At 35.4% G+C, this 25,754-nt stretch overlaps 4 protein-coding genes across 5 annotated transcripts; 1 reads left to right on the top strand and 3 right to left on the bottom strand.

The window, feature by feature from the left end:
- Positions 1–401: 401 nt before the first annotated feature.
- LOC132176233 (late embryogenesis abundant protein) lies at positions 402–1,346 on the bottom strand. Its single transcript, XM_059588378.2, has one exon. It carries the CDS (start codon positions 1,185–1,187, stop codon positions 588–590), a length of 600 nt encoding a protein of 199 aa, XP_059444361.2. The 5' UTR covers positions 1,188–1,346; the 3' UTR covers positions 402–587.
- Positions 1,347–5,454: 4,108 nt separating this feature from the next.
- Positions 5,455–12,286, top strand: LOC132174069 (Ribonuclease P protein subunit P38-like protein). Of its 2 annotated transcripts, none has more exons than XM_088514854.1 (4): positions 5,455–6,229; positions 10,361–10,416; positions 10,502–10,691; positions 11,803–12,286. In XM_088514854.1, exons 1-4 carry the CDS (start codon positions 5,624–5,626, stop codon positions 12,154–12,156), a joined length of 1,206 nt encoding a protein of 401 aa, XP_088370980.1. In that variant the 5' UTR covers positions 5,455–5,623; the 3' UTR covers positions 12,157–12,286. The 2 variants fall into 2 exon arrangements, with proteins under 2 accessions (XP_088370980.1, XP_088370979.1); XM_088514853.1 differs by having other exon boundaries at positions 10,499–10,691.
- A 4,020-nt stretch (positions 12,287–16,306) lies between these two features.
- On the bottom strand, positions 16,307–18,779 carry ACBP6 (acyl-CoA-binding protein 6). The gene is made up of 4 exons (XM_059586978.2): positions 18,619–18,779; positions 17,154–17,271; positions 16,864–16,926; positions 16,307–16,538 (listed from the first exon to the last, which is right to left on the bottom strand). The coding sequence occupies exons 1-4, from the start codon at positions 18,628–18,630 to the stop codon at positions 16,459–16,461; spliced, it is 273 nt and encodes a 90-aa protein (XP_059442961.2). The 5' UTR covers positions 18,631–18,779; the 3' UTR covers positions 16,307–16,458.
- A 2,889-nt stretch (positions 18,780–21,668) lies between these two features.
- LOC132176080 (large ribosomal subunit protein eL13z) lies at positions 21,669–25,232 on the bottom strand. Its single transcript, XM_059588202.2, has 5 exons — positions 25,132–25,232; positions 23,455–23,570; positions 23,193–23,326; positions 22,178–22,336; positions 21,669–22,083 (listed from the first exon to the last, which is right to left on the bottom strand). The coding sequence occupies exons 2-5, from the start codon at positions 23,561–23,563 to the stop codon at positions 21,862–21,864; spliced, it is 624 nt and encodes a 207-aa protein (XP_059444185.1). The 5' UTR covers positions 23,564–23,570; positions 25,132–25,232; the 3' UTR covers positions 21,669–21,861.
- Between the last annotated feature and the right edge of the window lie 522 nt (positions 25,233–25,754).

Here is a 25,754-nt window from a genome sequence, read left to right as displayed (position 1 = left end):
ACATATATAAAAAAATTATTAAAAAAAGAAAAAGAAAAAGAAGAAGACACAAAAAGAAAAAAGGTGCTTAGCTCTGGATTTGATCAAAAAAAAAAAAAAAAAAAAAAAAAGCAAGCAAGCAAGAAAGGTATATGTAGAGCTCTAGTACCAGCCGGTCCAGCCCCCATGAATCTGATGGTGTGAAAAATGGCTAATTTTCATAACGTAAATTCTTCAGTATACAATTTGAATTAAGTTTTCAACATGGTCGGACAATTAAAAAGGAAAACAACCTAAACAATTGGGACGAGACCTACACAAATTAGCTGTTTGAATTATTAGTAATTTGAGTAGCTAATGTGAAAGAACTTTTATATATATATATATAACTTATTTATTCAAATAAATTTTGAACTGTTCGATCATCTGTTCAACTGGCGAAATTGCCTATAAATTCTCTTAAATTAGTTGTCCAATTGCTAACAATATGGACAACAATTTGCCGCGAATCCTTATCCGAACAATTGTGAGAGAGGCCAGGCAGAAATTAGTAGAAGCTAATTTGTGTACATAATTACCAACAAATAAGAAGAAAGAAAAAAAAAAGTTCACTTTGATTTGGAGGTGCAACGTGAGCTGGTGTAAGTTCCGTTTGATGGACGGAACTTGAGCTGACAATTGAGCGGGCAGCCGAACTTAACCGAGCCAAGTAGCCAGACTCTCCAGCGAGCCCTTGAGCTGCCTTTCAAATCGAACGTAATCTGATCTCGCTTCAACGACGAGTCAACTTCTTCCATTCGAAGAGGATCCAACGGTATCTGCGACGACTGCACCACATACTCAAAGTCAATGGAACTATTTTTCCTCACATCAAACGGCCCGGCGACGAGCTTCGCGATCTGCAGCCCCTGAAAACTGAGGATGAAGCTCGTGTCGGAAAAGCTCGAGTGCGCTTTCGCGTTGTCATTCTCCGCTCTTATGTAAATCGCCACCTGGGTTTCAAGCAGACCGTTTTGATCATATTGTATGTTGTCGAGATGGGCGGAGGTGACGCTGATGAACGGCACCCTTGGATGGATGGCCAAGTATCCGACGAACACGATGACGCCAGCGATGATCACCGCCGTTGATAAGACGGTGCAGATTATGGCTAAAAGCCAAATCAACGGGTGGGTTCGCTGACCCCCATGACTTTTTTTTGGCGGCATGTGGAATATTGGTGACCGGAGAGAGACAACATTCGGCAAGAATGTTAATGATGTTTTTGGGTATTTTATGTTTTGGGTTTAAGGTAAAGAATTTGGTGGGGTTCTTGGGTGTAATTGGTGGGGAAGGTTTTGGTATCTTCTTTTCCTTGTTGGAAAGCATTTGTGTTGGATGGCTTGTGTGTCGGAATCTTGGCTACTTTATGCTTAGAAAGCAAATACCAAACTTGCATTGTTATTTACTTTTTGCACCCTTTGTCTCCCTTCCCCCTTCCCTTCTCCCTTTTTGTTTATGAATAGTTATGAAGCCATTCAATGTCAAATGATTTCATGCTTCTTCAAATTAGAAATTAATTCCATGCCCCCATGTTTGGGAATCAAGGTTTCTTGCTAAGTAACAATTAGAGGTCACTAGACTACTATTAAGGTTACAATAGTCAGAATTTCTTTATATATATATATATATATATACATTGTATATTGTCAAATAAGGTACTAGTGGCATCAATCATCATTAACTACCACGTCAGCAAACTTGCCCTCGAACATCCTAACTCGATGGGTTTCTAGAGACTTATCGAGAATGGTGTTAGCAAAGTCATCAGCTAAACGTCTAGAAGCCTTTAATAAATTGTTGATGAGACACCTAAAACCCTGGAGGCGTCTTGATGGGATTGCTTACACATCATGACGATTCTCGATGACCCGCATACGTTCGAAGATTTTTCACATGTAGAGTTAGGGTTTGTCATCCTTTTTTTTTATATAAAAGAATGTTTATTCACGATTGAGTGCTAAGCCTAGGCCATCAGAGAGGTTCATATTGAGAGCTTAACTTTATTATTTGTTGTCTCTCGAGCACCTCCTTCCCTATACGTTGGGATTTTAATCCCACAATCCAAATTCGGAAAGCTCTTTTGATGCGGACACCATGTTTAATAGGCTAACCCTCATGAGCACATTCTTTGGTTCAAAATCTATCATTTTAATCTTAAAACTATGTTTTAAGTTATTCTATGTCATTTCTACTAAATACTTGTTTCTTTTGGGGCGGTTAGGAAAAACAAATATAAGAGCTCATGCACAAAATGGTTTCTTCCGAAACAAACACAGCTTTATAAGTGAAAAGAATTTGTATTTTCGGATTTAATTAGGTTGGGAATGGGAAATGTGTTGGCCGGACGCCGACTTTATTCTTCTTTTACGTGATGGGCATGGACTAAGAAAAATTAGCCTCAGCCATTTTGGCAAAGATTGGGCTTCAATAATTAGTCTTAATAGTTAACTGATAGTGTGTCTTAATATCTAAACTGAAACTAATCTTGGCCCAACTCATGAACAGATTGGGTTATAACCACCTAACCTACCCAATAAATTAGATCTTCACATATATTTTAAACTATAAGTCAAAATTTTCAATTACCTCTATTCAGATTTTCAGTTTATATTTTAGGCTCTGTTTGTTTTGATATAAAATGCTTTATGGAAAATGTTTTTCCTATTTTTCGGTGTTTGGTACAAGAAAACATTCTTTAATTTTCATAAAATAGTTTCCCATTTTTTAAGATAAACCATTTTTTGAATTTAAATTTTTCATTCCCAAACATTTCACTAAAACTATCAACTATATTCAATATTCCTTCTCTGTAAATATTCAGAATTTGATTCAATTAGATCATCTTTTCCAATCACAATGAAGATGCATGGACCCAAAAAGTTCAAACTTTAATAGCTAGCCTGCAAGAAAGATTCGCCTTTCGTGGCCTTTGGGCCTGTTATATTTATGTAGAAACTAAATCAAAAGCCCATGATAAAAGGTAATACTCTTATAGTGACTTTTTTTTTTTTTTTTTTTACATGTTTGCACAAAATGAGAGGGAGATTCAAATTAGTGATCTCCGCTTCATTAGGATTGGTCCCAGCCGATTGATCTACCTCTTGAAGACTATAGTGACTTTCCGTAATGGAAGAAATGGAAACAAGAATATAGTAAAACACCTTATTTTTCTTTTTCTTTTTCTTTTTTTTTTTTAAAAAAGAAAATTACGAAATCGAACTATTTTTTGCTTTTTTATTCAAATATGCTATGCAATAGCTTCACTTATCGTTCTATATTCTAATTAAATATTCTTTCTTTACAACATATAAGTTATCTACTTAACTATTTACCCTCACATTTTTACAAAATTTCAACATAGTTTTCAATAAAAGACGAAAGGAGAAAAAACAAGAGAGAAGAGATAAATGGGTTGTATTAAAATTATGGATATGAAATCTATATGGGAAGTTCTTGGGCAACACTGTAGCATACTCAATGTTTAAAAACCCTATAGTCAAATTGATGCAAGTGATTTTTTGATATTTTTCTTATATTTAGATAATGAATAACCGCATTGCCTTACAACTATAATGAATTTCTTATGAAAATGGATGGTAAAAAGAGTAAGAAAATAACCAAACCATTTTATTTTTTATTTTTTTTCATTTCTGTTCTTGCTTTCACATGCAAGAAAGAAGACTGCAAAAAGACAAAGGGGAAGAAAAACTTAGCAATGCAGAAGGTTAGTTATGCAGAGAAGCATGTAAAAACCATTCTGGTGAAATAAAAATGGGATCCAAAAATATATTTCCTGCGTTGTTTTTAACCTCTTGTGCATGGAAGAATCTCTGCAGGGCATAAAAACTTTTCCATCTTTTGGATTTGATGTTGCTTCCTTTTTCATTTTCTCTCCCCTCGAAACCAATAATAATAGGAATAAGGCCAACCAGATGGTACGTACTGAGTCAGAGAGAGAGAGAGAGAGAGAGAGGGAGAGAGAGAGACAAAAGTTGAAAAAGGTTGCTAATCATTTCAGTCTGAAAATAGCTAAAAAATGAACAGTCTTTTTTATCAGTGACTATTTTTGTGTAGTTTTTGATTTTCTAGGACAATTGCACAACATAAATCAGTGGGTCACCTCCACGACATCACAAAATCAACCTAAATTTATGGGCAGAGCTTCTTGTTGAAGTTGGGTTTTCAAGGAATTTTTAAATCCCATGAAATTTTGAATAAGGTAAAAGAGGTGAATTGCATCACCTAATTACCCAGATAAATAAATATGCACTCTCATAAGATATAAGATATGTTTATCTTTTGAGTAATCCTATTTTTTACATATATTATAATGTCGGGTATAAATTTTTTTAAACCCATTATAATAAATGTGAAGTGTCACTTAACATGTTTGAGTTCCTAAAAAACTAGGACTAGGTTCCTCTCAATGAACAGAGAGTGTCCAGTTAGTTATATTGAAATGATATTTTTGTCTTTTTCATTTTATGAGGTGACAAAAATACTACTCCAATATAACTAACTGGATATTAAAGTTAGTAGAATGAGGAAAATTAAGAGTAATGTTATAAGTTTTCCTATAGTTATCCCAAATATGATGTGACTTTTAAAATTACCAATAGATCAAAAGTCAATAAATCGCATATCAAATTCAACGATAATTTTAAAAGCCACATTACATTTAGGATGACTTTAGGATGACTCTAGAAATATTTATAGCATTACTAGATAATTAATGACAGTTAAAAATGTTTTTTAAAAAAACATATGCGACTCTCACATGTTAGATGACACTTAACATTTATTAGATGAGTTGAATGAAATTTTATCCACGTTGGGACAAAGTTTTCCTTCAAACTGGGTTAAAGAAATTTTCTCTAACCTATTCTATAAAATGACATGTATCACTTTTCTTATGAAAAATATATGTTTTTGAAATAGCATATGAGAAGAATAAAATTATTTTCAACTTTGCCCTCGTAATTAAAAAAATACATATATGTTGTTTTAATTAAAATTGACATGTGTTTTTTACATGTGAGAATCACGTACTTTTTTAATTGCAATGACAAAGTTAGAAGAAATTTTATTCAAAAAACAGTTGCTTCTCGCATGTCATTTTTATAAAATAGATAGAAAGAATTTTCTCAAACCTAATTTAAAAGAATTTCCTCCAACATATAAAATAAGTTTGAAAAATATCCTCCAATTCGAAAATAAATTTCATTTAAAATATAATAGTTTTTAAAAAGCATTATCAAACGATGCAAAATTTTTCAACAAACAGAAGTCAACGATTGAGATTCGACCAAAAAAAAAAAAGAAAAAAAAACATTTAATAACTACTCTCAAGAAAAAAGCAAAGGTCGAAGAAAGCCTCCTCCCTTTGTTTTAAAGCTGCAACCAGACACAGACATCTTCTGTCAGCGTCCGTCCACAAAAGAACAGTAAATTCCATGCCCTGCAAGACCCATTTCCGTAATTGCACCCCCCGGAAGGCTACCCCACAAGAAAAAGGTACTCTAAGGTAAACTCAGAGTCACAGAACAGAAAGACGACGAACACCCAAAAAAACCTTCCCCCTTTATCTCCCTCGAGAGCAGCAATGGCGGAAAAAGAAGAGGAGGAGGAGGAAGAAGAACAACAACAAGAAGAGGAAGCGAAGAAGGTTTTGTGTACCTACCTTGGGCTGAGCTTTTCACTCTCGCTGGCATTGCTTCCCAGGAACACGCTTTCCCTGGAAACCCGGGCCCGCGACCTGTCGTGGAGGCTCTTGCAGGCGGAGGAGCAGCTGAGGCAGATGAAGTTCCGGAGGAAGGAGGACTCCAAGGCGAACGCGCGGGTGGTGGAGATCTTCGCCAGCCACAGGAACGCGTGGCAGGCGGAGGAGAGGCGGCTGCTGCAGCGGATCCATGAGCTGGGGGAGAGGATGGCGGAGCTGGAGAAGAGGGAGGCCGACTACAAGGCGCGCGTGGAGGAGCTGGAGAGGGAGGTGTCCGAGAGGGACGAGATGATTAGCTTCATCTCCAGGTCCGCCAGGGTTGCTGGCCACGAGTTTGGAGAGTACGAGGAAGAGAGCTCTGGTGATGTGAATGTTGTTTATGGTGGTGCCGATGCGGACCCACATCAGCAGCACAACAATGGGTTCGATTCGGAGTTGGTGGCGTCCTCGGCTTCCAAGTTTTGGGCGGAAAGAGCTAGTCTCTGCCAGGTATTCTTCTTCTTTTATAGGGCTCCTTTTGGTTCTGAAAAATAGTGGGAGAATAATATAAATTAGATTTCTGGAAGTGATTAAGACCGGAGAGAAATGGAAATTGAGGACGATTTAGCTTGCTATTGAAGGGAGTAGTGGGTGACTTCTTATGGGTTGAAATTCCTTCCTCATGCAGCATATTTTTAATTTTGATGGAAATCGTTTTCCATAAGAAAGTAGCCGCCGTCTTTGTTTAGTAGTAGATGAGAAAAAGTAATCTAAGATGCGGTTCGATTTTGTGTAGTGAAAACTGATGGGTGGGAATGGGACAGGATAAAGAAGTCTCTAGTTCAAGATAAAAGCACCAAGTAGATAAAGTGAAGATCATAAAGAAAATGGATAAAGAGGGTGGAGTATATAACTGATAGAGCTGATGGCAAAAAACAAAAGAGAAAAAGAAAAGGAAAGGAAAAAGATTCAATTAGTCTATCTTATAGGATTGCTTTAGGAGCTTCAAAAGTACTTTTAGTACTTAAAAAAGCTTTACCAAACAAAAAAGCTGTTCGATTGGTAAAAAAAAAACTTCAAAACGTACTTTGAAAAAAAGCTTTAAAATGAAGCTTTTTCTAAAAAAACTCTTTTTGGCTTTAAAAGCTATATTTCCCACCACAATCTCAAACATGCTCTGAAGTGAAATTACGACTTTCTTGAGTCAATTCAAAAAGTAGCTTGATTGTTCATGAGACATATAGGAAGAAAATATCTGGATCTTAGGATGATTAAACTTTCCAAGTTTACTACCTTAGAAGAAGTGTATAGCACATAATTACAAATTTTTAAAAGGTAGTTCTGTTGGATGCATTTCAGCTAATAATCATTAGCAGAATACTTTTACTTCAATTTCTCCTTGCAATTACCAGGTCTAATATTTGACGTTTCAAATAAGTAGTTATTTTGATAGTTTCAATCTAGCCTAAGAGTACAGTAATAATGCTTAATTTCAGTATTTAACATAAGAAGTTTTACAACTCATGTTTTAATTCTTTAACTTGGCATTACATTGTCATCCAAAGGCAACTACTTGCTTAAAGCCATTTCCATGAATTAACCCTTTGATTGAGGTTTATGAAGATATTGCTTGGGTGCTACTTTGAATGCTGTTCTAAGAAAACCATTTTCCACAAATTGGCCCTTTGATTGAGGATTACGAAGGTATTGCTTAGGTACTATTGTGAATGCTGTTTTAAGCCAACCCGATCAGTTTCTACATCATAATCAATTCTCAACTTTATGGAGGATGTAGAAGTCATCCTCACAATAGGCAATTCAGTCAATGTTATATACTAAAATTCGTAGGTTCCCACTCTTCTATATAGTAATCGTCACCATCTACTATCCAATTTGCCAGCCATCTTTACACAAAGTCACAAGCTGATTGGAGAGAGATAGAAACGTTTGTGTACATGCATGGAGTTAGTATTGGCATGAATTCTATGTATAGCAGCACTAGTCTATTCGGTTGACAAACTATTGAAGGTTGCTATAGGATCTAGATTGAAATGAAAGTGTAAGTCAGAGTTAGGCTCAACAGTTGGAAACTTAAGGCTAGCTAGTGCTTGAGTTGACAAGCTTAACTTTGGGGCTCCCTTGTTTACTAGCATTTTGACTCGGAGCATTTTTAGTATCTTACCTCCAGAAATCATGCTTTCATATGAGTATTAATTGGAGGGTATATATAGTGTTGTTGATTTTGTTTTTGCAGAGGCATAAATTGAAGATATAATGTTACTTTTTTTTTTGATAACCTGATATAATGTTACTAAGACAAGCTAATAATGGATATTGTCTAAGAGCTATTTTTAAATCAACCAAACATGATTGAATTGCCTAACAAGCGATCAAGCCTAACCCAATCCTACCATTGCTCAAGCCTGGCTCCTTAAGCAATTCAGCTGAAAATCAACCTTCAGGATTGGCTTGTATAGCTTTCAGAATGATTTCAAAAGCCCAAGCTCAGCTTTAGTTGCTGATTTTTTTTTTAGACTTTAAACCTATTTTTGATCATCAAACAACCCCAAACTGCAAAATTTTGGGTTCATCTGTAGTACAAAGTTCATTTATTTTACATTTGCGTTATCTGCCCAAATTTCTTCTTCATCTTCTTTTCTAATGCTCTGTTTGGTTGCTGAGAAATGGAGGGAAAATCACTTAAATTAGGAGTGCAGAAAAAAAACTGCTGAAAAATATTAATAAAGTACATGACATACAAGTAGTTATTGATATAATATTCTTGCTTGATTAAGTTATGACATTTAGAAACTTTATTTGAATTAGAAGTTGCATCAGAAAAGTGGGTTAAACTTTATTTTCACCCCACGGGGTTGGCCCAATTGGTGGAGGCCTTGGTCTTAAGGTTTGCTCCCTTCAAGGTCTAAGGTTTAACACCTCATGGGTGCAAACAATCTCTTAGGGCCATACCCCTGGGTGAAAAGTCAGTGATTTAACCAGTTCCGTGTAGGAAAATTTTCGAGGGTGCAGTGCACGGGACTGGGGTTATTCTGCAGGGGTGGGTCCGAAGGACCCTGCCTTGAAGAGGTTCCCCGACATGCAAAAAAAAAAAAAAAAAAAAGAAATATGTTGAAAGCATTATTTTTATCGATCATAATCTTTGTTTTTTTTTTTTTGATAAGTAATAATCTATCTTATTAAAATATTAGTTGTTTCAATCTTAAAATGAAGTCAAATTTCTTAAATTAGTGCCTCTGCTTTGGACATCAGTTTACTAGTAGTGTCGTATTAGTTTTTTTTTCTTTTCTTTTTTTTTTTTTATGGGTAAGATCACAGATTTTAGAAGAATCCTTGTGTTAGGAATGAGTCCTCTTCCTTGCGCTTGGAGAATATGCACAACCTGGCAGAAACAGATGGAAAATTAAATCATTCATTAACCTCATGAGTAATTCTACTTTTCATATCCATTTATCATATTTATTTCACACTGGTTGGCATAGCGTATTTTAAGTGGCTTTTTTTTAAGTGGCTAATATGGGAAGCCACTTAAAACATGTCACGTCGGTTGGTGTGAAATGGATATGATAAATAGGTGTAAAAAGCAGTATTACTCTTAACCTCACATGGGGTCCATTAGATAGCCTTTGGTAGTTGACCACTCTAAAACAACTGCCCATCTGTCTGTGCCTTTGTTTTCCTTGATTGGCTTGTTTTCCTTAACAATAATCTGAAAGTATATTGATACTTGGCGCCACCATTCTCAAAATCAGCTGCTGGGGTGCTCCTTTTTGGTAGCTTGACACTTAGGGCATCATCTTCTTACATTACCTTGTTTAATGTTGTTGATTGGACAGGACAGGTCGCCGCCTAAAGCATATATTATCATAGTAAAAGGAATACATCAACCCGTAACTCTAAAGCCATTAATTGCATTAATAAATCTGTACTAATAAAGATACACATCTTATCCTTGTAAGATACAGGTCTATTGTCTTTATCACTAACAGACAATTTGCATGCTGGCATCTACCCTTTTCATTTTCAGACCAGATATGCTACTCTTTTGGCACTTGGCAGTAATAAAATCGATACCAAATTAATCTTCACTAGCAACTGATATAATAGACTGTTATAGTTTTGTGAAATTAATAGATATTTTATTTCGCTCTTTCAATTCTTTGTTTTAACCTTTTTGTTTTCTATCTTCTTTGCCTCCATCCTTTAACTGCTCCTCGGGGTTATTGAAACATGGCACCTTTGTGCACTTGCCATACGCATGCCTATGCTATCTCGTGGCAGAAACTTGTTCTGATGATACTGTGTCCCTGAGAATTAGTAAAACATATGAATCATTTGGGCCTTCAAATTTAATTGGCAACTATCCATTCTGTGTGGTTTTATTTGACCATTTTTCAGTTAAAATTATCAACGTTATAGATAAAAAAAAAAGAAAAGAAAAAAGGTGATTCAGTTTAGTCAACTCTGTTATTGAGGAACATCAACCATTTTCTTTGCCCATTGTCCTAAGCTTGACAAAATTGGTAAAGGCATTTGACTTTGTGACTGACATATTAAAGCCCATTTGTAAAGAAAATGAAGGTATTTCTTATGGATTCTAAGTTTAAAAAATTTATCTTGCAGGATGTACAGTATGAATCCCTTGAATCCTTGTATCATATGAAGCATTTTGTACCCAGGTAAATTTTAAAAATTCTAGACCATAATTCTGAAGTACGTATTGTTAATACTCTACAACTAACCCACGTTTTTCTTTCCTAGAAGGGAATCCCCATGGAAGGTAGATGGTGACTCAACAGGAGTTTCCTCTAAACTAAAATTACTTGAACAGGAACTACTGAATTTGGTAAAAGTTGGTAGGAGTGATGAATCAAAATTACCATCTCTAATGAGGAAGCAGGCAAAACGATATCAAGCACTTGCAGGGAAGATTGATGATCTATGCCAAAAAATGGTAATGCTCAACTGCTGATGGTTTATTGCTTTTATGCTTTCATATGATCATGAATAGTCCCAATCATCATTTGATGCTTTTAGATACAATATCAATTAAAACGAAGCATTATCTTAAGACACTTTTTTTCCTCAAATATTAAAGGCCGTCCTGGTTCAGTGCTTTTAGTTCCCATTGCTCCATGTAAGATGTGGGACCCATTGGTTTCGTGGCCCATGGAAACTATATGCATGATGGTGGTCCTGCTCGTTAGGGTGACCAATTGGGGTAAAAGAATGTGCCCTTTTACCCTGGTGAAAGAATTGAAGCCAAAATCCTATGCAATGCAACTACTCAGTTATTTAGAAGTTTGTATCTTGATGTGGAAGAGTCTATCAAACATTTGCTGTTGAGGCCCAAAATTTTGGAAACTTGGGTTCCTACTGAAAGTCCTGTGACTAGTATTTTGGCTCGAGAAATTTTGTTGGTCCTGTTGCTGAAATCATATCTGTTCTCTTCTCCAATCAATTAGTCACAAATTGAAAATTGCATGGATGATCCTGGGACCATATTTTTTTTGATAAGTCTGTGACCATCTTAATTTGCTATCTAAAAGAAATTTCAGTATGTTAAAAAATATGTATAGTTGATTTGAAGAGAACCATTTTATATCTTCTGGAGTGAAAAAAGGTGAGGATGGTGTTTTTCATATGATTTTTTTTTTTTAGAAGGGTTTTTCATATGATTTACTTCACTGTATCTCATGCCCATAATTACATTGTTGTATATAGTTTAGTTTGTGGATCCACCAGGCAGTTACAACTTGATAATTCATTTATTTTCTTTCTTGCCCCCTCCTTTCGCACTTTTCCCTTCTTTGGGTGCACTGCACAGTTCCTTGATTTACTCTGATTATTGGTGAAATATGCATGAGGCTGAGCCAAATTCATGTAAGTTGGAGGTTGAAATAACTCTCTTCCCTACACACTATCCCACCCTTCAGCCTTCCCCGGCAACAACTTGTGCTTTTTTTCATAAGTTTATTTTATATGTGAAATTCTAAGTATGCTGTTTCCTACATATGGATCTGTTGTAGGTTATGTTGCTTAAAGTTTCTTTCTCATTTTTACAGCAGGCTAGTGATCCCTGTGAACTGACCGTCAGCCCGGAGTTTCGAATGCAAAGGCAAACAGAGTTTTTGCTTGAAGCATTTGGACTTAAGCAGCGTGCATCAGAAACAGGACAGAAGCTGATGGCTTTACATACTGAAGTTGGGAAGAGTTATTATGGGGAGGAACTGGGGAGCCAGGCCAAACTGACCACAAGGAGATCTTTGGACTCCATCAGAAACAACTTAAAGGAAATCCAGAGAAATTTGGAGATATGGTTGGCCAGAATTATAGGAGATCTTGAAGGGATTCTGGCAAGAGATGGCGCCTCTCGTGTAAGAGAATATTATATTTCTAGATATCCTTTTGTTCAATAGAATCTCCATGAAATCCAACTACAATATATGCTCTTTTGGTATCAAATGCTCTAAGCCATATAAAATGGCAGTTAGATGCCTAATGTAAATGATATGGTTCCACTTTGTTTTATGGTAGCTTCTTAATGTAGTGCTAGATCTTCATAATGTAGTCAACACATAATGAAAACAGTCAGAAGAGAGTCACGTTGTCATATAACTTGATGATACGACAGTAAAAATTAGCTTTTGGATCAACACTAGTAAAAAAAAAATAATTGGCTGATTTTTACTGCTACGTCATCCTCGTTGTTTGGCATTCATGTAGTAGTTACTAAATAGCATTACTGGGTTAGAAATGAAGCTCCACGGCCAACAATGAAATCACATTGTAGCTTTCTTTTTAAAAGGTAAAGAGGGTAAGACTACAGTTCAACACCTATGAAGGACTATAAGTGTAGACTAGTATCCTCTTTTGGTAATTTTTTCTTGCCCTTTCCTGCAAGACCCTTTGCTTTAGTTTATTTTATTTGCTTTTGTTAAAGTATATGTTTCGTCCTTGAAAATTCATGCAAGTTTTAAATTCGTCCCAAAATTTTGTATGTTGAATTGGTTTTTGTGTTCGTCAAAGAGTATTATTTTGCTTGTTTTCTCCTGCATCGTTTATAGGAGTAATCAAAGAAATTGTAGGTTTTAAAATTATGAAATTCAGGCCTTTTTTGTATTGAACGGTTTAGAAAATGATATTTATTAAAAATGTGACGTGTTATCAATAAGAATTGCTTTTATTTTTACCATGTTCTTGCTCTTTATGTTGTAGAAAAGTTTTGAATCAAAAGCTGTCTTTTGATTTTTTGAAGGAAAAAAAAAAAAAAAAAAAGACTTTTTAAAAATGAAGAAGCTTTTTAAAAAGGAAATGTTTTTTGGCTGCTTTGGTAACATGTCACCATTTTAATAGGTAGTATTTTCAAGCTGTTTGATGCAAGAGCGGGCATGAATTCTATAATTTTAGAATTTACAATTTCTTTAAAATTATAAAAAATCCTAATATGTAATTAGAGGTGTTTTTTCAATGAAGTGACAACTTCAAAAGCACAAGGTCTAAACATAAGACTCTAGCACATGTTAGAATAGGGGAGATAGGATTAGTGAAAGAAATTGTCGCATCAACTACTTATCACACTCCAGTAGACATCATAAGGGTAAAAGATCAAATGAACTTTCTTGAAAAAGAGAGGGACCATTTTGACATGCACGATTTTCAAGGAAAAAGCTTAAAATTTGGCTTCTATCTTTCTTTCTTTTTCTTTTTTATAGCAAATAAGGAATGGGTTATATGGGTTAAAATATTGAAAATGGGGTGGGCTTCCCAACAAAAGACTTAAAATGAAAATTATAGTGAGAAATACAAGTAAAAAGTAGAAAATGAGTCATAAAATGACTCGGCCCTCTAAATAAGGGCTGCAAAAAGTGGTTTAAGCACCAAAACAGAATAAGCAGGTAGGAGCATGATCATCTCGAAATCCTTCAATCTCACCTAAATCTTCAAAAGAGACAAAGAGACAGACATGGACATGATCCTCAAAATACCCTTCAACCTTATCCAAACACCTACAAGTTAAAGGTAACCACGAGGAGGCTGCTGAAGAAAAAGTACAATAAAATCATCAAGATATGAAAAGGAAAGATCACTTCATATACCACTAGAAGAACCCAAGTAACAAAAGACACAAAACCATAAAAACAGCAAAAATAAAATAAAATAAAACCCAAAAAACAGCAACTTCGGCAAAGGAAGCCAAAAACAATGGAGTGGAAGGGGGTTGACAAGCTCATGAGATCTACGTGCAGGCGAGTGGATGATGGGCAGTGGAACAATTGGCGGCTACAACAGGCTGGATTGTCAATGGAAACGATGGAGTGGCGCGTTAGAGAGCAGATCTAGCTTTAAAAAAAACCGATATGAATACCTCTTTTATTAGATGTTATTTATGGCTCTTTGAAAGTATATGGTTTATAGGTTGGGTCCTGCTATTTGGTATACCCTCATCTCTCATTGGGTTAACGTGGCAATGTCCATTTTACCTACCACATATGAGCGCTGCTATATTAGTTCAGTGGAATGGTGGTGTGGCAAATAAAATTTCTTATAGGTTTATACATTTATGTTTTTTTATTAGTTATCATTAATAATAAATGTATTTTCAATTAAAAATAAATTTTTAGGTTGATTTTAGGGTTAAATATACTTTATCCCACTCAACTAACAACCATTTTTTATAAAGCTCCACAAATCGACATGTGTGGCAGTTAGGTCTATCAAACTACTAGTTTGTTACGTTTAAGCAACTCTATTAGAAGACTTTTCTATCAACCTAGCTAAAATACCCCTCATTTTTTTTTTTTTTAAATAAAAAAAAAAAAAAAAAAAAGGAAAAACACACACACAAAAAAGGGGGTGATGGGGAAAAATGTAAAACTTAAAGGGTGGCCAAACCACCTCGCCACCCAAATTTATGGTGGGGGTGGCCTGCTAGCCACCTCCAGAGCCAGAGGTGGCTGGGGTTGGTTTGCAGCCACCCCCAATGCACTAGGAGGTGGCTGCTAGGCACTACATTTCCTTCTTTTTTTTTTATTGATTAATAATTATAAAGGGTAAATTTGATTTTTTAAGTGTCAAGACAAGGTCATTTTCGGATGACTTTGGTCAAGTATGACTTTTTAATCCAAATAGATGGTCAATGTTAATAGAGAGGCTTAATTAGAACAAAATGGTAGTTTGATGGATTTCAATGTCACACATGTCAGTTTGTAGGGTTTTATGAAAAATGACATTTAATCTTTTAGTTGAGAGGGTTAAAGTATATTTAACCCTTGATTTTATATTGTGAATGAAAGCTGTTATTTATATGTTAATATGAAAATATAAGAAATTTAATGGTTTTCCTTACGAGTTAAAGGTCATAAGATATTTTCTATACCATTTTGAAGGTTGAAAGGAAACAGCAGAAAATAACCAGTTTTTTTTATGACGTATACATTTTATGATGAATCAAAGGGGCCTTAATGAATACGTGAGATGCTTCTCACAGCAGAAAACATTGATTTTCTGCCATCCATTCAAATGGTGACACCTCGCCTAGTACATGTTAAGAAAATAAGATGAAAACACTGGATAAAAAACCAAATTGTTATCAAACCACTAATAAAAAAATCAACCTACTGTGGGTAGGCGGAGAGAGACCGACGCCGGGGGGAAGACAGACCCAAGCGTGGGTCATGCCTGGGTTCGGCTGTGACCTAGGCCCAGGCATGGATCATGGCCGTGCAATTTTTATGCTTAAGCCAACGTGTCTTTCTTTTATTAGTAGACAAAAAACCCCTCATTTATGCAACGACCGAATAGAATATATTCTCAATGAATACATCATGCTTAGGGCTAGGTATCTGTTAAATCAATGATGGTATAAATATTTTTGTCTATCCAACCAAAAAATTAACCGACTTTATACCGATTTCGACTATTTCAGTTAAGTCAGTTAACTCGGTGAAGTTGGTTAAATGTCGGTCAGTTAAGTAAGTTAATCGTTGACTTTTTATATTGGGCCAAACCTATTTTTATGAGCCAAACATGATTTTATTTTGGCATAAATAGTTTTTTGGACTAAACAAGTGTTTATTGGACATGTTTTTGGGTTAAACAAGTTATGCAAAAAATTATTGGGAAAATTATTGGGGCCAAAGTTAGTTATATTGTTCAGTTAACTGACGAAAAAAAATTTCCGCCAACTAAACTGACGTCAAAACAGTTTTCTTATTCCGACTACCGCTGTCAAAAGTCGGTGGCTGCAATCTAATCATCCCCAGAGTTTATAGTTTTGCACTAAAACAAGTTTTAATGGAGAAAGTTACACTTACCAGCAGAGGATCCACAAGGAAATTCCCCTTGCTTTAATGGTAGAAAAAACAATCAAAACACAACAGGCAATTGATTCAGGTTTGGATTCTATTGGGCAGCATGATGTAAAAGACGATTAAGCATCACAACTCAAGAGAATGAGGCAAATATATTCGAGCAGAAACGGGGGGATCACTGATCAGGCTGAAGCCAAGCTTAGTGGGTTAAAGGATTTTGGCCAACTCTGGTTTATAATCAGAGGAAACTTAAACATATTTAATACCAACACAATTTGCCATAAGCACTTCCATACCATTCAGATATAACAAATTACCGGTTCGAAAGCTACAGATGATTATTTTCAATTCCATTTAAGGTTCTAAAACACACACGACCAAATGGCATCAGGCGTCAACAAGAAGACATCAGGCAGATGCCGCAGCTTCTTCCAGCAACTGTTTCACTTTGGTTATGTAATCATTCATTGCTTCATCCTTCGATTTCCCTGGCAGATCAGAAAAAAGTTAGGTATTTCTTATATAGACCAGAGAACGACAAAGAGCAAACCACGTTGTTCTAAAAGTTTATTTGGAATTACGTTAAGAAACTTAAAAATAGACTTTTTCAGACAAAAATAAAAAATAAAAAATGTTGGTTTGGTAAAAGATTTAAAAGGTACTTTTTTGTTCTAAAAAGCACAAAACTGTGTTGTGGGGAAGTTTGAAAATGAAATTTTTGCTAAAAAGCTCTTTCAAGCTTTTTTTATAGACAAAAAAACTTTATTTTTCAACACAATCCAAAACCGGCTCTAATCGATCAAAAAACATTACCTTCAACAGCCTTCCACGCATCCCACTTTGCTCTTTCCCTCATGTTGAACATTCCAGGACGACCTGCAAATCAGCCATGAAGGGTAAAACTTAACTTGTTCCCCGAACTTAGTTCTTAAAGGAAAAACAATTTACAATAGCTTGTTGAGATCCCCCTACACGTCTTGCTTTTACTGCTATGTCGGGGGTTACTTCTCAAAAATAAACATTTTGTCTATGGAGAAGTACGAAAACAAACAAAGACAGACAGACAAGTTAAAATGAGCATGTAATTTGAGCCTGATGCTTACTGGTGTTCACCGGTCCAACAGTGGACTGCTTGAATAGCCCATAGAGTATAAGCTTGTTTTCATTTGTGGTTGTCTCTGGCAGGGTCTTGGCTTTCTCAGCATGCTCCTCGAAATCTTCCTGCAACAAACCCAGCACAGTCGAACTGTTAACACATGTAGATGCATAACAAATGTCAAGCGAGCTATATATCAGTGTAAAGCTCTGCAACAAATGGGTTTATTCTCAGGCATTTTGTCTGAATTTTTCAAAGAAATATCAAGAACTAGTCCAATCCTCAAAAAGAAGTCCACCCACTAATGATGCCAAGAATAATAAAAAACCTGAAATCCAAAAACTGGATACGAATTTATTGTTTCCAAACCTAAAGCAATCAAGAGGCTACTCCTTGCCTACGTGCTAATTTTGTTTACTATGCATAAACAATCTCTTTCTGACATCCAATGGAGCAGATTTACAAGTAGCACACTGAGGGGTTCTCTAAAAACTGTTTTTTGGCAAGAGATAATTTTCACTTCTGCACATGTGCCTTGAGAAATTCCATATAATTTCAAGGCGCACCAGACCCAATTGACAAGTTGAGCAGAAGATCAAAACCAACTGCAGATCTGGGAGGCATCATCAGATAAATTATACAGTGCCTCACTAAAATTACAAAAATTGTACTGAATCTGCAACAGGCCAACATACCCTACTAAGTGCAATACAAAACATTGCCGTAGATCCCTAAATAATGTTAAAATTAAGAGTGAGTTTGGCATTGCGATTTTGCATACAAAAAATGCTATTTAAAACCAAATCTCAGAAAATGTATGGTTTGGAAGTGCATTTCTAAAAAATTACAATTTGAAAATGAAGAAAAATATGTTTTTCAAATTATAGGTAGGAGGTGCATTTTTAAAAACTCATGATTTTAAGCGCTAAACTATGATTTTAAAGGCCAAAATGCAAGTTTACCAATCGTTTAACTTCATTTTTAAAAATCAAGTTTTCAAATTTCACCTCTTAAAATCGAAACAGAAGCACAGGGCACGACTTTAGGACTTGGGATTTAAGTGCATCTGTCACTGATAACATACAGATCTGAACTAAATCCCTACCACACTCATTGCTATCATTCAATGGGCCAACTTGAATCTAACTCAAACCAGTATAAAAAAACCCAATACCATATCTTTTATTTCAAACGTTGATGGCGATAAAAATGTTTGATAATTTTGCAAATTCATCTATGCCCAAGGACAAACTGGCCCGGAAAGTTCTTCTGGGAAATCATTTCAAACAAAAGCGCAGATCCGAGCAAACAAAACATTAAAAGTGAGATTCCCAACACATATTTAAGCGCGAGAAGAATCATATTAATCAATCCGGTGTAAAGATTAAACAAGAAAGACTAGTAAATCAAAGAAACATTATATATATATATAGCAATAATTGCGATGCAATAAGGGAGAGATTGAGGCAGACCTTCAACCCCATATTACGATCTCCTTCGTTCTTCCTGCTTCTAGATAATGACGAAAACGCAACGTAAGTAGATTTCGTGCTTTGGCCTCTCCGCTGCTGGGTGTTTATATAATGCGAAGCCGTGTGGTCCTGTTGATCTCAGGTACCGACCTTATCACTCGCTCATAAATATTCGTTTCCTTTCTCAAAAAAAAAAAAAAAAAAAAAAAAAAAAAAAAAAAATCCGTTTCCGTTTTCATTTTGATGAAGCCCTCAACAAAAGTTTTGCAAAAAAGTGCCTCTTCCCCTTAAGATTCTGAAAAAATACCCCCTAAATATTGGATAGAATAGCAATTAACTAACAATTTAGGTAGCAAATATGAGAGAATTTACCTGAAATCCAATGTTCGAATAAGTGGTTGGATAACCCAACATTTATTTGGACCAAATTTTTGGTGCATTTGTCTTCATCACTATCTTGCTCTTTATTTTATATAAAAACTGTGTCAAAAACTATCTTTTGGTTTTATTAAGAATAAACGTTTTTAACCATTTTGTGTACTCAATCGTAAAAGGCAAACCTTAAATCTTTGTAAGATACTCCCTACACAGATTAGGTTAGACTCGACTTCGCTCTAGGCGTGGCTCTAATAAATTGTTTGCACTCAAAGAGATTCGAATTTTAGACATGATAGTGTCATATTATTTAAAATTTTCAAATAACGTGACAACATAAATAACATATAAATGTTATAAAATCTAATGTAATCAATAAAATAGTGTATTTGTGAAATGAAAAAATCATGTTCCCAAATGGGGGCCAGCCACTCTTTAGGCCTTCCATTTCTCCATGAGATTGATGAGCATGTAGGTTGCATTAAGTATTCACCCTTCTTTTCTTTTATTTTCTTGTAGGGTCAGCACATGGATCTCACTTAGTTAGTCCCTAATTAATCGTTAAACTGTACTTGATTCCCCTGTCGTATAGCATGTTAGTTTGATTTACTTAGACTCGCTTGATTGGATCTTGGATCAACACTAACAAAAAATTAAAAATAAAAATTAATTTTTACTGTTATGTAATTCTAATTATACGGTGGTTTACTTAAATGCAAGTCATCCCTTATCAAGAATGGATAATGGGTGTCTTCAACAAAAGAGTAGTGTTTTAATGGGTGTAAAGTATTTTAGTTGAGTAGGTTTTAGTAGTTGTAAAATAGAGGCTGTCTTTTTTTTTTTTTTTTCCTAATTAAAAAAGGTTGGAGGGGGAGATCAATTGCGGCTTTTCTACCTGGACGTAACCATAGTAGCACTAACTCGCGGAGAACTGCTCAAAAGGGACCTAGACTGTCTTATAAGATATTTTTTGTGGATTACAAGTATGAGTGTTTGATTATAAGTTACCTTATATTAAGAAGTTATTTCTAAACTATGTTTGAAGGAGGTATAACTTTCTTTTAGAACCTCCAAATTATTCCATTACGGACTTAATATTCAAGTTTGTAACACATACAATCCATCCGTGTTAAAGCGAGAGGAAGATGCTTTCAACCTAAATTTTAATTTCATGTTATACTACGAATCTTTTGAAACCAAGGGTATAAATGAAAAAAAAAAAAATGAGAATTTAAATGGTGGTGAATGGCAAAAGAAGAGCATCAACTTTTGCAATCTAATCCTATTTTTCAGCCTTTTAAAGAGATGTCATGTGCATATATTAAAGGTGTTTAGAGTCGTGATGCTGAAGCTTCTTTCATCATTTGACAAGGAAGTGTAACGTGTCGTGAGTGTCAAGAGTTAGAGAATTTTTTTTTTTAAAAAAAAAAATTCAAATATTTGATAATGACTAATTTAGTAACAAGACTTGGTCAGCTTAAATTCAGCATGAGCATAAATCATCAGTTCGAATTGGTTTAAAAATTGAGGCCCATAACTAAAGTTATTTGAAATCCAAAAGAGATAACATAATATTTTTTTTTTCTTAAAAAAAACAAAAAAAAACATTTATTTCGGTTTAGTTAGTAGATAACCTAACATTGGAGTGATGTGACGGGGTGGATTTGATTGGATAGTAAATTGATCAGTACAAAAAACTGGTTACCGACCGCCATGGGATGAATACACTCAATTGTACCCAAACCCACAACAATTAATATCACCAACACGAGTAAAGTTATAAGTTTTTGTTGTGTCTTTTTTTAGTTTTTTCAAGAATAATGTGGCTATTAAAATTATTATTGAATTATTAAATAGAGATTTTAATAGCTACATCATTCTTAAAGAGACACAAAAGGAATTTCTAAAATTACTTGGGCCGCCACCATCAACATTCAATTCTCAATATCAACCACCTCCTATTCCTTCCCGGAACAACCCTCACCATCTTAACATTACTATTGTTGTCTGTAATTTATTGCACCCACCTTCAAACCTCTCTCTTGCTGCACCTGCAACCATAACTGCTGGCTGCTGAACCATCGCCAACCATAGCATTTGAAAAATTACTACTCAAAATTGCCAGCAATTTATGATCCATTAAAAATTGCCGAACCTTGTCGTTTTAGTAACCCTACAAAATATTGGGCTAGAATTGCAGGTCAAGATTCAAGTCATTTGGGCACCCATTTATTGTTCGTCATTTTTTGACTATTTAAATACAACTTAGCTTTAAGTCCATATTTATAGTCTTGAAGAGGTAACTCAATCGACTAGAACCACGCCTAATGAAGCGAAAATCACTAATTCGAATCTCCCTCCCCTCTCATGTGTGAACATGTCAAAAAAAAAAAAAAAAAAAAAAAAGGTCCATATATATAAAGACTAACAAATCAAAAACAGGTAGTAACAGTATAAAGCTCTAAAGAGGCTGGATTATCGTATGATTATTCAGCAACGCAATGGGACTTTTAAGAATACAGGATACGATCGGTTTAATCAACAGAACTCAAGCAATCAAAAATCTAAGGCGTACGAGGCACCACACTAACCAAAGGCATAAAAAAGTGCCTAAATTTGCAAAACCCAGAAATAGATGTCAGCAGATGGATGTCATGCAGCCCAACATTATAATCACAATGAAGAAGATATCAAGTATATAAATCGAAGAAATATTTCAAGAAAGGGTTGAAACAACAGCAGGCAGATTCCAAATATTAAAACTAGAGTGTCTGAAGTAATGGATCACATAACACTTTTTAGTTGCTAGATTCTGAACAAAAATTTCAAGATCTTCAATCAGCAGACTGATTAAATGGACTCTTCTCACTATTTCTTCTCCTCTTTCTCAGCCTCAGCAGCCTTCTTCATCCGGGCACCAACATGACGCTTGTTCGTACGCTCAATACGTAACTTGTCATAAGCCTTAAATGTCCTCATCTCATCTGTGACCTTCACAAGCTCAACGGTTGGCTTCTCCCTCACAATGGGCATGTAAGCACCTTGAACTTGTGTGGCACTTGCAAGTTCCTCAGGACTAGAATCGCCAGCCTGCAACATAGTTTATGGTCGAATAAGATTTTGGAACACAGAAAACAGCAGGAAAAAATTGCACTTTTAAAACATATTAACTGATTGTCTTTACCTTCAATTTCCGAGCATGCCTTGGGAAAATAACTAGCTTGGCCTTGTATGTCTTAAGCCTCTGGACATTAGCTTGGAGACTTTCCAAGGAACGGTTTCTGCGGCGATGATCAACAGCAATGCCAATTGTTGGAGCAAGTTTTTTGGGTATAGCAGCAGCCTGAAATGCTCTTAGGAGTATTACATTAAGAACCAAAAAAGAGGACTAACACATTACATTGCTCAAATGAAGAAAATAAAAAAGTAGAAACAGCAGAATGGATATCACGTGAGTTGCATTGGTTGCTTCAATCATCTTGCAGGTTAAGATGTCCAATGAAATATAAAGGCTTAGTCACTATTTCTTTATCTTCTGGGGAAGCAAAATCAAACAAATGTAGCATCATTTTTACGAGAAATGCACAAATACTAAACCAGACATTAATGAGCCCAAGAAAGAAACCTTCTGGCAATGCAACTGGTCAGATAATACAAATAACAACGCTCAACTATCTTAATGAACACACATTACCATAGATCTGAAAATATGGAAATAAAAGAAAGAGAGAAGGCTTAAACCGCAAGAACCAATTACTGATCAGATTACTTGTGCAATCTGCAGGTGCAGAATTTTAGTTCTATATTTGTCCTAGCAGAGAAAGAAGAGATCAAGACAAAAAGAAGGTTACAAAACTGTTGGGAGAGTGCAGATTTCTAATTAGAAAATGCTGTATGTGTGCAAAATTGCAGGTATGTATACTTGTTTCAGAAGGGAAATGAAAACTAACATAAAAAAGGGTATAGAACTGTTGAAAGAGCACATACTTTTCTCAATGTATATTTATACAGTGATACAAAACACGATTACAGCGACAAAAGTAATGGATCCTAAACCATTTTTAAAACCACAAAAAAATAAAAAATAAAAATCCTTCTTTAACTAGAAACTGATACACACATTGTTATAACATCAGTTTCTGTATTGCTGAACCAATTACCACTTTAAAGCACAACTGGCATGAAAAAAAAAGTCTCACCTTCAGTTCTTCGAGAGAAAATCCTCTGCCAGCTCTAACCTTCATATTGTACTTCAAAGTTTGTCCATGAACAATAGGTCTCAGACGTCCAGATGTAGGCCTAGGAAAAATCTTCACAGCCTTCTTTTGCCGAGCTGGAGATTGAAACATTCCACGTCTCAAAAAAACAATTTAAGAAGCAATACAAACAACAAAATAAAGAATAATGGTAAAGAAAGCCATCAAGGGAAAACAATGAACTCTTTTTAGAACATATTATTACCATTCCGTCTCCGTGTCTTGCGCGCTGGTTGATTGAACCATGTTTTGACATAGTTCTGCCAACCCTTTTTAAAGTGCCCATTAGGAATAACATTATTATGCTTCACCATGGCCTACCTGCAATCAGTAGGAAGCAAAAGACTTGTTTAAAACCATCAGGCATCAAGTGTACATGATCTATAATGCAAAGGTCAGTGTATAGAAAGCAAAATGGCTCCAACTTCTTAATGAAAACAGGACATCAATTTTAGAACACAGCTTTCAAATTGCAATGGATGTAAAGGACATTTTTAAGGTGGTGAATAGACCAAAAATTAAATCCTTTTTTCAGCAAATAACACCAAAATGCTTTCCCCCAAACTTAATAAAGGGAAATGCTTCTCTTCCAAAATGCTTTAATTATGCATTTGACATTCAAATAACAAATAGACTTCAGCAGGAGATCCGGTTGATTTACACAGCAATTTTCACTTTTGTAATTCATTTGGAATACTAAAACTTGGACCATAAAGAAAATATGTCATTTCCTATCTCCCACCATTCCAAGTAATTAAGGGCATACTCCAGGCCATTAAAAAACTCAAATCCTAAACTAACCCACACTAATCTCCCAAATCTCACACATAATCTTGGATCTCTACCCAGCAAGTCACAATGAGAAATAAGCTTACTTGATCACTAGATCTTGGGTTGTGTTTGGTTCAGCGTAAAACACTTTCCATAATATTTTTTTTTTCTACATTTTCTGATATTTCATGCAATCAAAAAATGCAGCTCAATGTAAAACATTTGTTATGTAGAATGAAAACCGCGGCTTCCTATTAGAAAACAAAAATCGTTTCTCTCAGTCTCTCACCCAATCGAATCAACTTGTCCCCTACCATGGCTTTTCTGAGGTCCGATTTGCTAGGCGGAACTAAAAGAGGTTCTTGCCGCATTCTTAGAGGGAAGTGACTATGAAAGGCCAAAACTTTGGAAAATGTATTACGCCAAAACTTTGGGGATTTCCAGATATTGCTATGTTAGAATTTAATAAAGCTTCAATAAATATTAATGCAGAAGCTAATTTGTAGGTGACCACATCAAAATTCGAATCAACCACTCATTTTTTACTGCAAGGACTTGCAGAATAATTAAAAGAAGCATTTCTTAAATTATCATTCACTGTGGTACAATGATAACATATGCCGCTACAACAATAATAGCAATCTAGTCAACTATCCCAATTCTATTTTATTTTAATATCTAAAATCTAAATAGCTGAGCAGACAACTACATTTTCAGGCACGAATAGACCTAGAAGTCATTATACCACAGTTACACAAACCATTGCACACATCAGTGTAATTAGATCAACGTCTCTGTAACTTCAAATATGAAAACATATAACCAGTCCCACGGGTAACCTCAAGCGTGGTAGTGAAAATCATACCAATAATCCATTTGGTGCCGGAGAAAAAGCACGAAAATAAAAGAAAACGTTCTGTATCTTGGATTTTGCATGACCCAGAAACAAAGAGATTTCATAATTCAATATTGAAATCTCATTCTCTTCATTTTCTCAGCTTTCTTGGCAAACAAACAGGCCATAAGTTTAGATTAACCCAAAAAGAAATATCTCATCACATGGCTCGCATATCCAACGACCAAGAGAAAATCAAATGGCAAAAGAATTTACCTGAACTCGCTGAGACCTCTGCAACGCGGCGACGGAGGCAATAGTCCTGGAGGACTTTTGAGGTAGGGTTTTAAAGGATGTGCCACGCTCAGATATCTTAAATTGAACGGCTCAGATTAGATCAACTATTGGACCAAATTGGCGATACTTGAAATTGTGTGCTTTAAAAACCCTAGATTCAAATGCGGCCGATAAAGCCCGGACGCGATGAAGCCGCCCAAAAGGAGACCCACGCTCAGTGGTGAATGGGCCAAGTGGCTTGGCCCATGAGACTATTTTTTTTTTTTTTAAGTGGGCCCATGAGAGTCTTGTGACAAAGTATTGTGATTGAAGAAAAGTGAGAAATACCAAAGATTAAACAACAAATATTTTAACCATTGAAGCTCACATGTTAAAGTAGCCATGGCTTGATATTTGGCTTCAGCAGAAAACTGGAAAACTGTAGCTTGTTGATATTTGGCTTCAGCAGAAGACTGGGAAACTGTAGCTTGTTTCTTGGTTTTCCAATAAATGAGATTGGAACCAAGAAAAATGCAATAGTAGTGGATAGTCAAGTAATAAGACACCTTGCCCCCTCAAAAAAAAAAAGAAGTTGATGATAGAGTTTGGGAAGTGTACTATGA

The sequence above is a fragment of the Corylus avellana genome, chromosome 3 (genome assembly GCF_965113065.1).
Source record: "Corylus avellana chromosome 3, dhCorAvel1.hap1.2, whole genome shotgun sequence".
NCBI classification, from domain to species: Eukaryota; Viridiplantae; Streptophyta; class Magnoliopsida; order Fagales; family Betulaceae; genus Corylus; species Corylus avellana.
Note: the sequence above shows the minus strand (reverse complement) of the source record. Positions and strands in the feature narration are given on the sequence as shown.

Bases quoted from the DNA above. Each gene is read 5' to 3' on its own strand.
- LOC132174069 (XM_088514853.1), top strand. From the start codon at position 5,624: ATGGCGGAAAAAGAAGAGGAGGAGGAGGAAGAAGAACAACAACAAGAA. The intron at 6,230-10,360 runs GTATTCTTCTTC...TTTATCTTGCAG, and splicing joins AAAGAGCTAGTCTCTGCCAG to GATGTACAGTATGAATCCCT. The intron at 10,417-10,498 runs GTAAATTTTAAA...TTTCTTTCCTAG, and splicing joins ATGAAGCATTTTGTACCCAG to AAGGGAATCCCCATGGAAGG.
- LOC132176080 (XM_059588202.2), bottom strand. From the start codon at position 23,563: ATGGTGAAGCATAATAATGTTATTCCTAATGGGCACTTTAAAAAGGGT. The intron at 22,337-23,192 runs GTGAGACTTTTT...AGAGCATTTCAG, and splicing joins TTTCTCTCGAAGAACTGAAG to GCTGCTGCTATACCCAAAAA. The intron at 22,084-22,177 runs GTAAAGACAATC...ACTATGTTGCAG, and splicing joins GGCATGCTCGGAAATTGAAG to GCTGGCGATTCTAGTCCTGA.
- ACBP6 (XM_059586978.2), bottom strand. The intron at 16,927-17,153 runs GTAAGCATCAGG...GCTGATTTGCAG, and splicing joins TGTTGGACCGGTGAACACCA to GTCGTCCTGGAATGTTCAAC. The intron at 16,539-16,863 runs GTAATGTTTTTT...CTGATCTGCCAG, and splicing joins TGCGTGGAAGGCTGTTGAAG to GGAAATCGAAGGATGAAGCA.
- LOC132176233 (XM_059588378.2), bottom strand. From the start codon at position 1,187: ATGCCGCCAAAAAAAAGTCATGGGGGTCAGCGAACCCACCCGTTGATT.